General features: G+C 40.7%; 1 protein-coding gene across 10 annotated transcripts in view; it reads left to right on the top strand.

The window, feature by feature from the left end:
- Positions 1-4,506, top strand: part of ARID1B (AT-rich interaction domain 1B) — a 327,313-nt gene extending 322,807 nt beyond the window's left edge. For 8 of the 10 annotated variants that reach the window (XM_065057323.1, XM_065057318.1, XM_065057325.1 and 5 more), the window contains one exon: positions 1,399-4,328. In XM_065057323.1, the coding sequence (XP_064913395.1) occupies positions 1,399-3,111 (1,713 nt within the window). In that variant the 3' untranslated portion in view covers positions 3,112-4,328. Of the gene's footprint in view, positions 1-1,398 lie in introns of all 10 variants that reach the window. The other 2 variants (XM_065057320.1, XM_065057319.1) reach the window with 2 other exon arrangements.
- Positions 4,507-14,053: the final 9,547 nt, after the last annotated feature.

Below are 14,053 nucleotides of genomic sequence, written 5' to 3'. Positions count from 1 at the left end.
CTGGTGGCCTGCTAGGTGGTAGTAATAGATGACAGGCTGACAATGCACATCATCTAAAATTTGTGCAAATTAAATATTAAGTTTCTCTACTTCATTCATTCTTTGGTTACTAATAGTGTAACTCATCATTTTTAAGTATAATGACCTTTTTTTTTTTAAATACAGACAAATGGTACATTTCATCCTACCTAACTTTAGAACTAGGGATATCTATAGCATGATTCATCTCATCCTAAAGTAGACATCTAAAATAGGTCAGATGACTCATACCCTAGAAATGGCCTGCAAAAGACTATTGATTATAAAAGGAATCTAGACAATTAGGTTAGGTGTGTTAACTGTTGCAGGTGTTTGAAGTTAAGTTAGGTGATTCCCCCTCAGAATTATATTAGAAATTGCATTAATGCACCCTGTGCAAGTTGCACAGAATACCAGACATATTTGAAACATATATATTTTTTATTACTTTTGCCTTGGACTCTATTTCCAGTGGCAGTCAGGCCTCTGTATGTTGACTGATAATTCCTGCAGTTCAGAAGCATCAGTATGTTCTTAATTCTTCAAGGGTTTGGCAATTGTAGGAGAATACAGAACAGACAAAAGGATACGTTTTGCTGAAAACCTACTAGGCTACAATTGAAAAAAAAAAAAAAGAAGCCAGACAATCAAATTGAATACAATTTCATCATAACAGCAAAGAATTTTTAATAATAAAGCCATGGAGGATAAATGAATGCCAAGTCCAACTACTGCCTTCCCTAAGAAAGTGATTGCAAGTTGATTAAGAGGACTAAACATAAATGCAAACTGTTTCTGAAGGGTGGCTTGCAGCACCAGGCTCCAAAAACAATGTTTAAATGTTGCCAGGCAAAAATGAAACTATTGCAATAGAGATGGGATATTAAGCTAGGATGTCAGTACCTAGACCCTGAACAGCAGATTCCTACAGGGCAGTTGGTTTCAGAGACTGAGAGACAAAGTAGAAGAGTAAGAACTGTAAACCTTAGGCATCTAATTAAAGTACAGATCAGAAAAACTAAGGGAGTTAGAAACACTGGTACTGTGTACAGCAAGTGAAGAATACTGAACACTTTGAAGGGGACAGAACAGCTAGGCTAGGTGTCTGCTGTAGCTTAAAGGAGACATATGAATATAGTTCTGTACTTCTCATAGCTGTTACAGTTCAAGCAAACGGAGCCGTGACAGTTTGACATTATATACTGTTTGGACAGACGCTAGAAGAATTTCTTTTGATTAACTTGTGCCATGCAGGACCTAGCCACAAGTCCACAGCAGGAGGAGGGAACTATTCACAGATGTATGCACCCGTGTTCCTAAAAAATTTCCTTGCAGATGAAAATATTTATCTGATTTTTATGTTCTTTCTTCTCCCCTCAGTTGTCTGGATTTCTTGAGCTTTTAGTAGAATATTTTAGAAAATGCCTGATTGACATTTTTGGAATCCTTATGGAATATGAAGTGGGAGATCCAGGCCACAAAGCACTTGATCACAAAGCAGCCAAGAAAGATGATAGCCAGTCCTTGGCAGAGGTTACTGGAAAAGAGGAGACTGATGAATGTATTGACTATTTTGATGAAGATGAGGAGGAAGGGGAGGATGAAAAGGTAGAAGGAGAAGAAAAGAGCATTGTTTTTTCCACTCCTGGTGCCATTGCTGATCCAAGTGAGAGGCCAAAACAAGCCAGTAAATTCGACAAGCTGCCAATAAAGATTGTGAAGAAAAATAATCTCTTTGTTGTTGACCGATCTGACAAACTTGGACGTGTTCAGGAATTTGATAGTGGACTTCTCCACTGGCAGCTTGGCGGTGGTGACACAACTGAGCATATCCAGACTCACTTTGAAAGCAAGATGGAGATTCCTCCACGCAGGAAAGCCCCTCCTCCCTTGAACTCTCCTAGCAAAAAGAAGGACCTCGAGGGGAAAGGTGAATCTGAGGAGCAACAAGAAAAAAGTATAACGGCAACCATTGATGATGTCCTCTCAGCTCGTCCTGGAGCATTGCCTGAAGACTCCAACTCCAGTTCCCAAACAGAGAGCAGTAAATTTCCCTTTGGGATCCATCAAGCCAAAAGCCACCGGAATATTAAACTGCTAGAGGATGAGCCAAGGAGCCGGGATGAGACTCCTCTATGCACCATAACTCACTGGCAAGACTCCTTGGCCAAACGCTGCATCTGTGTGTCAAATATTGTCCGTAGCTTGTCTTTTGTGCCTGGCAATGACACCGAAATGTCCAAACATCCAGGCTTGGTGCTGATCCTGGGGAAGCTGATTCTCCTTCACCATGAGCATCCAGAAAGAAAGCGAGCACCGCAGACTTACGAGAAAGAAGAAGAGGAGGACAAAGGGGTGGCCTGCAGCAAGGATGAGTGGTGGTGGGACTGCCTCGAGGTCTTGAGGGATAATACGTTGGTCACATTAGCCAACATTTCTGGGCAGCTAGACTTGTCTGCTTACACAGAAAGCATCTGTTTGCCAATTTTGGATGGCTTGCTGCACTGGATGGTGTGCCCGTCTGCGGAGGCACAGGATCCTTTTCCGACCGTGGGGCCCAACTCAGTTCTTTCGCCTCAGAGACTTGTGCTGGAGACCCTGTGTAAGCTCAGTATCCAGGACAATAATGTGGACCTTATCTTGGCCACCCCCCCATTCAGTCGTCAGGAGAAACTCTACGCTACTTTAGTTAGGTACGTCGGGGACCGCAAAAACCCGGTCTGCCGAGAAATGTCCATGGCGCTCTTATCGAACCTTGCCCAGGGGGACACATTAGCAGCAAGGGCAATAGCTGTGCAGAAGGGAAGCATCGGAAACTTGATAAGCTTCCTGGAGGATGGGGTCACCATGGCCCAGTACCAGCAGAGCCAGCATAACCTCATGCACATGCAGCCTCCGCCCCTGGAGCCGCCTAGCGTAGACATGATGTGCAGGGCAGCCAAGGCCTTGCTGGCCATGGCACGAGTGGACGAGAACCGCTCGGAGTTCCTATTGCACGAGGGTCGTTTGCTGGATATCTCAATATCTGCTGTCCTGAACTCTCTGGTTGCATCTGTCATCTGTGATGTACTTTTTCAGATTGGACAGTTATGACATAAGTGAGAAGCCAAGCATGTGTGAGTGGAGATTAGAGGGTCACATATAACTGGCTGTTTTCTGTTCTTGTTTATCCAACGTAGGAAGAAGGAAAAAAAAAAAGAATCTTTGCTCCTCTGCCCCATTCACTATTTACCAATTGGGAATTAAAGAAATTATTAATTTGAACAGTTATGAAATTAATATTTGCTGTCTATGTGTATAAGTACATCTTTTTATTTTATTTTTTTTTTAACCAAAGTTGCTGTCTAGTACATTCAAAGGTCACTTTTTTTTCCATAGATTATCCTTTTCAATGTTCTTTTCCATGTTTGTATTGCATATTTTTGGGAAGCGAACTAGTGACTTTTTAAAAAAAAAATGTTATGGCGAACCATTGTATGATGGAAAAAGAAATCTCACCACTTTGAAACAAAAAGGTGAAAAATAACCAACATACCAAGTTCCTGTGTGTTTTATTTTTTCAAATAAGGAAAAAATAATAAAAAAAAAAGATAAAAAAAAACCAACCAACCTTGTATACCATCACCCAAAGCTCTGTGCAATAGAAGATGCTAGTGATGTAGGTGTTAGGGGATCAAGGAGGGTGTCAGTCAGTAGTCAAAATACAAAACCATCCTGGTTTCTCCTCAGGAGAAATGGTTACATTAGGCTAGGAGCAAAACAAAACAAACAAGTTAAAAGATTTTTAAACAAAACCTGATGAGAACCATCAATTGCTTCCTCACCAGAACTGTCTTGTCTACATGTGGTTTTTTTGACCTTCCACAAGGACAGTTCTTCACAATTCCTTTAATCATTTTTTAAAATATTTTTTTATTGCCTAAGGGCCGTGATGTATATAGAAGTTGTACATTAAACATACCCTCATTCTTTTTTTTTAGTACAAAGTTTTTAGTTTCTTTTTCATGATGTGGTATCTACAAAGTGATAGTAGAATTATCTTTTCTTTCATTTGGGCCATATCTCAAAAAATAATTAAAAAAAGAAAAAAAAAGAAAAAAGAAAAAACCCAACACAGAAAACCAACAACTGAGGGTAATGTACAAGTTTCTGTATGTATAAAGTCATGCTCTATTTCGGGAGAGCAGCCGATCACAATTTGCTTTATAAATCAAGGTGTGGAAATGGTTACGTATGGATTGATTTAAGAAAATGGTTACCAGTCTACAGACAAAAACATATATACGGGAAAAACAAAGGAAGAAACACAACTTCAAAGATTTTTCAGTGACAAGAATCTGCATTTGTATTTCAAGATAATGTAGTTAAAAAAGAAAAAACTTGATGTAAATTCCTCCTTTTCCTCTGGCTTAATGAATTTCATTTATTCAGTATAAAATCTTTATATGTTCCACATGTTAAGAATAAATGTACATTAAATCTTGTTAAGCACTGTGATGGGTGTTCTTGAATAATGTTCTAGTTACAGTGTGGGATATCAGAAAGCAAACTTATTACAAGAAAGAGCAATAATGATTATTCTCTTTCCCCTACTTTATTATTATGATCTTCAAAAATATTATGCTATTGTATTGCGGAAAGTTGCTCTCCTTTTAGAAAAGCCTTCTCACATCACAGAGAAGCGTGTTAATTACTATTTGTAAAGCCACGGAGCCTCAAAGGGGAAGGCATGGCTGGCAAGTGACAGTTCTGACTATGCAGGTATCCAGCCTCCATGTTGCATTTGGGGAACCGAAGATGGATGTTAGAAATGTGACAAAAGATTTTGTTAAAGCAATAACCAACTTGAAGAAATTGATCTGTATTCACTACCTGTAAGTCTCTCTGTTGGTGAAAGGTGCAAATACCCCAGTGCTGTGGGTATTTAGAATAAACACCCACCCACTTCTCGATACTGTATGTGTCCTTGCATACTTACATGGCCTCTCATCTTGGGACTCCCCCGGTAAAGTGGATCAGGCTTTAATAGAGCACATCCATCGTTATAATTGGTGGGAGATGGCCATCTCAGTCTCAGGAGTTGTCTGGTTTCAGATACAGCCACTCTCACCTGGTGATATCTTGTTGCTGAATATTGTGCAAGCACTAATTTTTGCTATTTCATCTTGGATCATTGACTTTGTTAGTGTGATCATAAAAAGCTAATAATAATCAATTTCCCTGGAATTGCCACGTAATTACACTGTTAGTAGATATCCTCCTCCCCTCTCCAATAACAATATGGAGGTACTTGAAAATTACAACCCCCTTTGGCATACTGCCCATCTTGTTCATGTAGGTTGCTATAACATTAATACATGTAAGAGAACTTCAGAGGCAGGTAAAGTAGATACAATTATAAGCCAAGTTTGAAACGTGACTCCCTAGTGTCATGAAAAGTAATTTCTCCTAGCTTTTCTTACTCAATAATACCTCTACTCCCACATCACCTGCTGCAGTGGTCTCTCTCTTGCATGGCGCTGCATTCAGAAATACATGGTGAATTATAACCCACTTGTAACTCTTCATCACAGAAGGAGGCATATTTCAGGGATGATTTTTACAGCTTAATAGTGGGCGGTGCGAAAGTAGTATCCCCTGCTAAACTTGTTCCTTACTAACATTTTACTGCTTGATGTTACCCCATGGACACAAGCAAGCTGTTAAGTAGACCCTCTGCTGAGCAATACTTGCCCCTTTCTTGCCAAGGACAAGAAAGGACAACTGTTCTTTTTTCAGCATTTGGACCCAGAGGCCTCTGGGAGGAACTACACCTGTGGCAAAATGCTGTGAGCTGTCAGAGGCAGCACTTTTCATGTTATTCAGAACGGCTCCGAGTCTGGTTAAACAACATGGTGGGGGAAGAAAAACACCCAGCTATCCAGCCAGCTGCATGATGTCCATATGTATGTAACATTGCTGCCACTTCTCCAATTAAGCCAAGAACTAGCTGGGAAATTGGAAGAGTGAAAGGGAAAGGTTAATAATACAGATTCTGCCTGAACAGGATTTTATGCTGTTATGGTGGAGTGAATGATCTAAATTGCTGTTTAGTATTACAGCACATTTATCAGAAGGAAGACAAAGCATAGGAACTCCAATTCCCTCTGTTGTCTATGCACAATTTCACTTCTGCCGCAATGTTCCCTAAACCTTTGGAGCAGACGTGCTCACGAGACTTGTGAACTTAGCACATTCTAACTGAATCCTGAACAGGTGCGAGCTGCTGTTGGTATTGTTCCTACAAGAGGTATTTTGGTTTTCCCTTAAAAAAAAAAATAAATTACATTTTTGTGCTGTTGTGGTCACAGATTCTCTAGTGAAGCTCCAGCTAGTACCAGCAAGAAGGCGCAATATTTGAAATTCTAAAACTGCAATTAGTTATTTACAGGAAAGCAGCCAATTAGTATTTTAGGCAATAATCAAACAGAAATATTTGGCTAATATGAATATATATATAGGTACCTGTTCCTTTGTCAGGCCCAAGCAACTAACTGCTTACATACTGAAAGAGCAGCAATGAGATATGTGGAGGCCCTGAAACTTACTGATCTTTAGAATCACTTCAGGAATTAGAAGATGCCTATCCCCTTTGGCAAGAAAAAATGGGTTTGCTTCTTGTTAACATAATTTCCTACACTACCAAAACAAAATAAAACACAACAACATGCACATTCAAAAAAAAAAAAAATCCTGCTCAGGAAAGCCAGATTTTCAACTACTGAAAGAATGAATGCAGAAGAAAAATCTGTCCAGATGTTTCTCTTCTCTTATTTTGCCATTTAACACCACAATGTGTAAACTCTGTGCTATACATCACTCCTGCGAGACCATTACCTTTTTGGCCTGGATATAGCAAGAAGAAACATTTAAAGAAATACTGTAGCAAAAGCACATGCTTGTCTTCCACATTAATCACTCCTACACAACACTTTTACAGTGCAATGCAGGGTACACCTCTTATTTTACACATACTATGAAAACACCTCTTAGTAATAAAGAATCAAGTGTAGCTGTTGTTTATGACAAAAACACTTCCAACCAAAAAAGATGAAGCCATTGCAGGGGGTAGGTGCAGTTCAACCACTGTTTTAACTCATGTCATCATGCTTCACTGTCGTTTTGAAGCTATTACTAAGTAACATCAAACAGCAAAGAAAAAAAAAAATCACTGTTGTCGCCTGTTTCCCCTCCAACCCCCCATACAAGAAGAGTTGTAAACATCCGTAGTGCAGATGATGCCCAAGATAACTTGAAATTGAACTGGAATGTGGAAACTGAACTGAGGTGGCACACAGCTAGTTCACCCTTTCAAGAAGCTGTGTGTAGGCCCCTTAATCTGCAAGCAGTAGTACTGGTGTACCTAAGAAATAATACACACCTATTGCCCAAACACTGTAATAACACTATCACAGAAGTCAAGTGTTTTCTGTGTTTTAAATAGGAGCACAGTCTCAAATATTGAGAGAAGAGTTCTCCAGAGAGAGATGATCACTTCTATTTTTATCACCATTGACCTGGTAATATCAAGGATGTGGAAAGCACACTTACACATAAACCAGAAAGCTGTTCCTGCTGCAAAAAGCTTATTTTCCAAGTCATGAACAATAACTGCAGTTGGAGAGAGGAGAGAATGGAAATAAAAGCAACAGTAAATGAAAAGGCAGGAACTACTTTTGCAGCAGAGTGGAATTACAAAGGTTTAGAACGCGGCCCCATACCACCTGCAAATTTAAGGATTATTGAGCCTGAAGAAAGAGAGAGAAAAGTACTGAGAGAAGAAAGGGAGAAAATACATGGTCATTTGAAGAAAAGGAGGCAGAACACGAAGGCAGGGCTGAAAGAAAAGCATCCTATGTCCCTGATACGTTGTTCCATTTTTACATTTGGGTCATTCCAAATAAACGAATAATTAAACCAAACTAGGGGAATTTGGCATTGCGCTGGTGGTTGGTATGAAGAAAAAGGAAGTAAAAAGATGTTTTTAAGAGGTAGTGGGAGCAAGAGAAGGGAAGGTGAAGGAAAAGGATGAACCTCCACATGCAGACTGGTAAATTCAATTTTTACTTAATTACATTCACCTTTCAAATCACCAAGACAGCAGGAATGGGGAAGCATTAATATTGTCTTCATTGTTAAATTTACCCCCCGTTATTTATTTGTGCACTGTCAGAAATGAGTTTTCAAAGTCTCACCTTCCTTTCTGTGATTGTCAGTAGTTGTGGGTACAGGAGGCAGCTGTTCTGGACTGCATACCAAATCCAGCTATTTACATACCTAAATGACTTGATGTCTGTTTCCAATTACTTATTCTAACAAAAGTCTGAAATGCATTTCATTTCAATGCTGTTGTACAGTGTAAAAAACTGTAGGTTTATACTTCACATTGTTTCTAACTGGCCTAAACTAATGAGATGAAGGAGCAAGATTCTCATCTGATGCCTTCAATACAGCTACAACGTCTTACCCCGCATTTGTTAATTTACTTGGCCTGTCATTACGTAGTATATATTGCGTTTCCATTAATTAAGGATAGTTATTTACATTGAAAGGGCGATGGGGTGGAATTGCCTAGCTAGCAGAGCAAATCCCTAATGACATCTCTGCAATGTTTATCCTGGTCTGCAAAGAGACTCCTGAAGGACAAACGTTCTGACTTTTGCTCCACTACGGAGTAATTTTAAAAGGCAAGTTTATATATTATCATGCCAGGAGAAAGATACATGATTATCTAACGTGAAAAACTGTTAGACACATGGTAGAAAAAGCTCTACAGCACTCCACAATGCTATTCTACTTCACATGTAGCTATTTGCTTATCAGTTCTATGTATACATCTGCAACAGAGAAGAAAGTAACTAAATCTAATACATATTTTGCTGTCAAATTATAACACAAAACTGCAAGGTCAACTGTTAAATATTTTTCTCTTGAGAGAATTTGAAAAGAACCAATGTTTCACTGGTTGTACCACTCCCACTCCTTATAGATTTTTTTTAGTATGAAACATGAAACTATGTACAGAATGAAACAAAGTAACTGAGAACTATTGAGACTTATGCACAAGACTTCATCAGCAGAACTAGCCGATACACTTCATATGCAGTTAGAGAAGACAGACTTGTAACGGCAAGTTACTTGTTATCAATATCCTGTACCCACCTAAGAAGTGCATTTCCCTGGATTTCTGTCCATTTTCTGTAGTCATGCATGTTTCACTGGCATCTCTCATAACAGAGTAGCACATAAGTTTTTCTCTTTTTTATTTATTTTTCGCCCCTCCCCCCCCAATATTTACTCCCTATACCTCCCATGTAGCTTCCTTCGTTACCCCTATACATTAGTACCAAATACTGAGTCCTGATTTTTTAAGCCCGGGTTTTGTCAATTATCGATACCTTTTGGTATACAGAATAATCTCTTCATTGTGCTGGATTGCATCACCAATTCTTGAGACAGCAGCATCTCCTGAAGGTTCTTATCCTGCAGGAAAAAGTAACTATAATGAGCTCCCAACCTTAACAGTGTGGAGGTGGTTGAGATGTGTCAAGAAGAGCTAAAGAAGAAAAAAAGCTTCGAGTTATACATTTGACATTTCTACACCTCTTCAAAAGATGGGCATGTTACTTATGGTAAGCATAAATAACCAGCCTTTCCAGTCAGCAACTATAACCTCTTCAGCTTTTCTATTACATAGTCTTTTGAGTAAAGAGAGTTTTCTTTAAATATCAATAAAAATGCCTGTTTAAAAGCACTTAGATGCATGACCAGTGTACCCTGTGAAAATAACATTATGTAGGCCATAATGTCAGTTCAGCCACAGCTCATTCTGTGTCTCAAGTGGCTCACGCATATTTATCACCCTAGCATACGCCAAGCTTCCACAACATGCCTATTGCGTTTAGGAAAAGCAACTCACAGAACCAAAGCATTGACTAGTAGACCATCAGCTGAGATATATTTTGTTATAGAAGAAAACATACCAATATTTAATATGTATGTACAGATGATATCCGTTAAACACCTTATTTTAAAAAGAAGACTAATTTCATTAGCTTATTTTATCTTCAGCTGCAGCTAGGTGCATTCTTCTGGCTGTGGCCTTATCTGAGGAGGTTACCATTTCTGGCCTCTGTCTCCTAGAAATTATTACCTTCTTGCAAATATGGCCGCACTACTGCTAGTCTACTGTTTCTAACATAGTTCTGGTAAAGCAGGTTAAGCGCTTAATGCATTCTGGTGTTTGGTTTGCTTGTTTTCCCACCCAGAACATTCTGGCAGCTGCTATGACCATGTACTCACAGAGTTATTCATCCATTACACCATGAACTCCTAGTGTAGGAGAGAGCTGTCATGCATTGGACCTTGAGCCTGACTGCACAAAGTGCAGCACAGCTGCTTGCCCCAGGTGCAGGCAGAGGGTGTGGTGCTAACATCATAGACTCGCCCTGACAGAGCACTACAAAATGTATTGATAAATCACTACCTAAAGGTGACTGCACAACTCCTGTTAAGCTCCACTAACAGGCAGTCTAATCTGCACTCTGTTTGCTTGGTTTTTAATGTCTGTACCTGCTATTTGTGAAACTACACATTCTACTACAAGACCAGAAGAAAGACTTTTCATTTACCATCCATCTTGGGGGCAGCCAGCTGGTGGTCAATCTGTCACAAAGGTGTTGCAGCACTTGAAGGCCACACATGAGGCTTTGAGCAGCAGTGCCATCACTAAGCAAGCACAGAAGGAAGCTGATAATCTCCTAATTCATGTGAATTTGACATTTCCCCTCCATCAGCAGCACTATTCTGCCTTGGGACTGAATGTGGTGGTGGGGATTGGAGGGAGGGTTGCTCCCAACTTGTGATTTTTACAGAATCACAGAATGTTAGGGATTGGAAGGGACCTCAAAAGATCATCTAGTCCAATCCCCCGGCCAGAGCAGGAACACTTAGATGAGGCTACACAGGAAGGTGTCCAGGTGGCTTTTGAATGTTTCCAGAGAAGGAGACTCCACAACCTCCCTGGGCAGCCTGTTCCAGTGTTCTGTCACTCTTGCTGAAAAGAAGTTTCCTCTTATTTAAGTGGAACCTCCTATGTTCCAGTTTGTACCCATTGCCCCTTGTCCTATCATTGGTTGTCACTGAGAAGAGCCTGGCTCCATCCTTGTGACACTCATCCTTTACATATTTATAAACTTTGATGAGGTTCCCCTCAGCTTCCTCCAAACTAAAGAGCCCCAGCTCCCTCAGCCTTTCCTCATGAGGGAAATGCTCCACTCCCTTCATCATCTTCGTTGCTCTGCGCTGGACTCTTTCAAGCTGTTCCCTGTCTTTCTTGAACTTTTAATTATTTAGTAGTCAGTCAGGTGGCAGATGGCAAGGGTACATGGTACAACCCCCACAGCTCCTCCCAGTCCAATGCACAGGACCTTGTTCTCTGCAGAACTGTCCTGAGATCTCCTGTCGGCCCTGCTGCCCACCCCTTCTCCTGTGCCATGCCTGCCTCTTGGGGTCCTGCTGGGTCCCCCCTCACACAGCAGGCAGGCCACCCGCCCGGCTCCTTCCCAGACCCACCCACAGCTGCAGGGGGAGAGACCCTCAAAGGCCACACACGAGGCCTTGAGAGACCCTTGTGCCACCCCACCGCACACAGCAGCCGTTGGGGCCTGCCTTCCAGAAGGTTCTGGGGGCAGCCAAGCCACCATCCCACAGGCAGCTCCTCCGCAGCACAGGGTGTGTTTTTCCCCTCAAGCCTGCCTTTCAGCTTGCACTCAAAAGCATGATTCAATTATCATAAGCTTAAATTTATTGTTTGAAATGGCACTTGGGTTTAATGCTTTTTCAATATTTCTTTGTCATTTGAAATCAATTCATAAAACTCCTTACATGTACTATTTAAATTAACTTTAATTTGAAGCCGTGGCAGAATCAATATTTTAGCAGGTTTCTGCGCTCTGTCCAAGTCTGTTTACTCAGGGAAAGCACTACCTGTGCTGCGGAGGCAGGAGCTGCCACCATGAGCCACAGGACTCCAACAGCGCCCCCATCACACCGCCTCATCCTGACTATTGCGCATCCCTTATCCACCTTTTTAATCATATGTCATTAGTTGAATAACATCAGTGATTTCAGATAAATACATCAGTCTTATTGTTTCACCCACTGAGAAGATAATCAAGATAGTTTTTGATTGGTGCATTGGAAGGAAAGACTGGTATATTTTGTGTTCCATGTTGTCCTCATCATAAGAAGGACATTGAGGTACTAGGGTGAGAGCAGAGGAGACAACGAAGCTGGTGAGGGGCCTGGAGCACAAGTCTGATGAGGAGCGGCTGAGGGAACTGGGGCTGTTTAGTCTGGAGAAAAGGAGGCTGAGGGGAGACCTTACCACTGTCTACAGCTACCTGTCAGGAGGTTGTAGCATGGAGGGTGTTGGTCTCTTCTCCCAAGTAGCAAGTGATAGGACAAGAGGAAATGTCCTCAAGTTGTGCCAGGAGGGGTTTAGATCAGATATTACGAACAAGTAGACTCTAGATGAAAAAGCAGACTGACTGCTTTCTATCTGAACTTCTTCCTAAACAACTTAATTTGAAAGACCACAAACTGCTATGGATCTGTGTTCACACTTAATCTTGAAGTTCTGCTTATATGTTCCCTTCCAGCCACAGGGCTCTGTGTGGACTGATCTGCCTCAAAATGCTCTTTGCGAGGCATTACAAGGTTTGCAGCACTCTAGACTCATGCCTAAATCTTCCCTTCTCTAGCCCAAAGGAGAGTTGACAAGAGTTTAAAGGGACACAGGGCACAAGCCTGTCCATGGCATGGCAGCTGCTAATAACTGTGGCTGTGTTTGCTCTTACCATGCTACTTCCTTTGTTAAATGTTAACTTATGCCATCCCTGCAAATGGCATCACCACTGAAGCTGTGGCTTCTTTGGACTTTGAGTCAGGTAACGCATCCTTCACATCAAGAGAGCTTCTGTATTTCATTAATTCATCATGAAGTAAGAGAAGGCTGAATCAATCAAACTAATGCAGAGCAACAGTAAACAAAAATATCTACACTGAGTTTTCAGTACAGAAATTACAATAACTGAGCTTTTGATAACTTGAAGTGGGGTTTCTATGATTCTAACTTCATTTCCCACATTCCAGAGAGTATTTCTGAATTTTGAAGCCAGCCTTGTACAAAGGTAGGAGGTTGTTAAGACACAGGTTGCAAGGCAATTTGTAATTTTGAAACACTAATAAGTAGAAGGACATTGCTTCAGTGCTGAATAGCAATAACTAGCTTACCTAGAACAGAACACTAACTGCTATTTAATATAATACAAAAAGATAGGAAATGAATCAGAATAATGACCTACATAATTTTGTGGAAAGTAAAGATTTTGAAGGTATTAAACATGGTCAAACAGTAAATTCAACTGGTTTGTTCTGAATTTTTCCCCTAATAAAAATACATTTGGATGCAGTAACATTTTGCAAAACTTCTCAATTGCAGCGAAAGTTCAGCCCCTGATTGAGGAAACACAAACTTTCATCCAGGAAAAAAGTGTTGACTCTCAGCAGAGACAGGAATAACAGAAGGAGAGAAAGGATAGCATGCTGGAGAAGCTTACTAAAAACCCTGCCATTAGTATTCCTTAAACAATGACAAACGTTACTTCAAGCAAAGAGAAGGCAAATGAGCATTACAATGCTTTCAATAGAACTAAGCACACTATTGCCAAGGCATCTCCATTTTTCTAGGAGTTTCTCATCAGCTGTGTGAATTGTACAAGTCACATTAGCATAGCAATAGGTAACCAGCCATACCTCTGCTTCACCTAGTTACGGCCTCAGGGAATTCGGAGCTTTACAGTTCCTTGCTGGCAAAGGCTCTTTGTCTTATTGGCACATTAACTCAGTTCTGGCCTGCCATACGTTTTAGTCTAGTTGACAGCATTCCTATGGCCATAAAATCAATCAATAGCCTCAGATTCTACTAAAGGTG

This window comes from Columba livia, chromosome 3 (assembly GCF_036013475.1).
Source record: "Columba livia isolate bColLiv1 breed racing homer chromosome 3, bColLiv1.pat.W.v2, whole genome shotgun sequence".
Taxonomy (NCBI): domain Eukaryota; kingdom Metazoa; phylum Chordata; class Aves; order Columbiformes; family Columbidae; genus Columba; species Columba livia.
The sequence above is the reverse complement of the archived record's forward strand: the minus strand, read 5'-3'. Positions and strand labels throughout refer to the sequence as shown.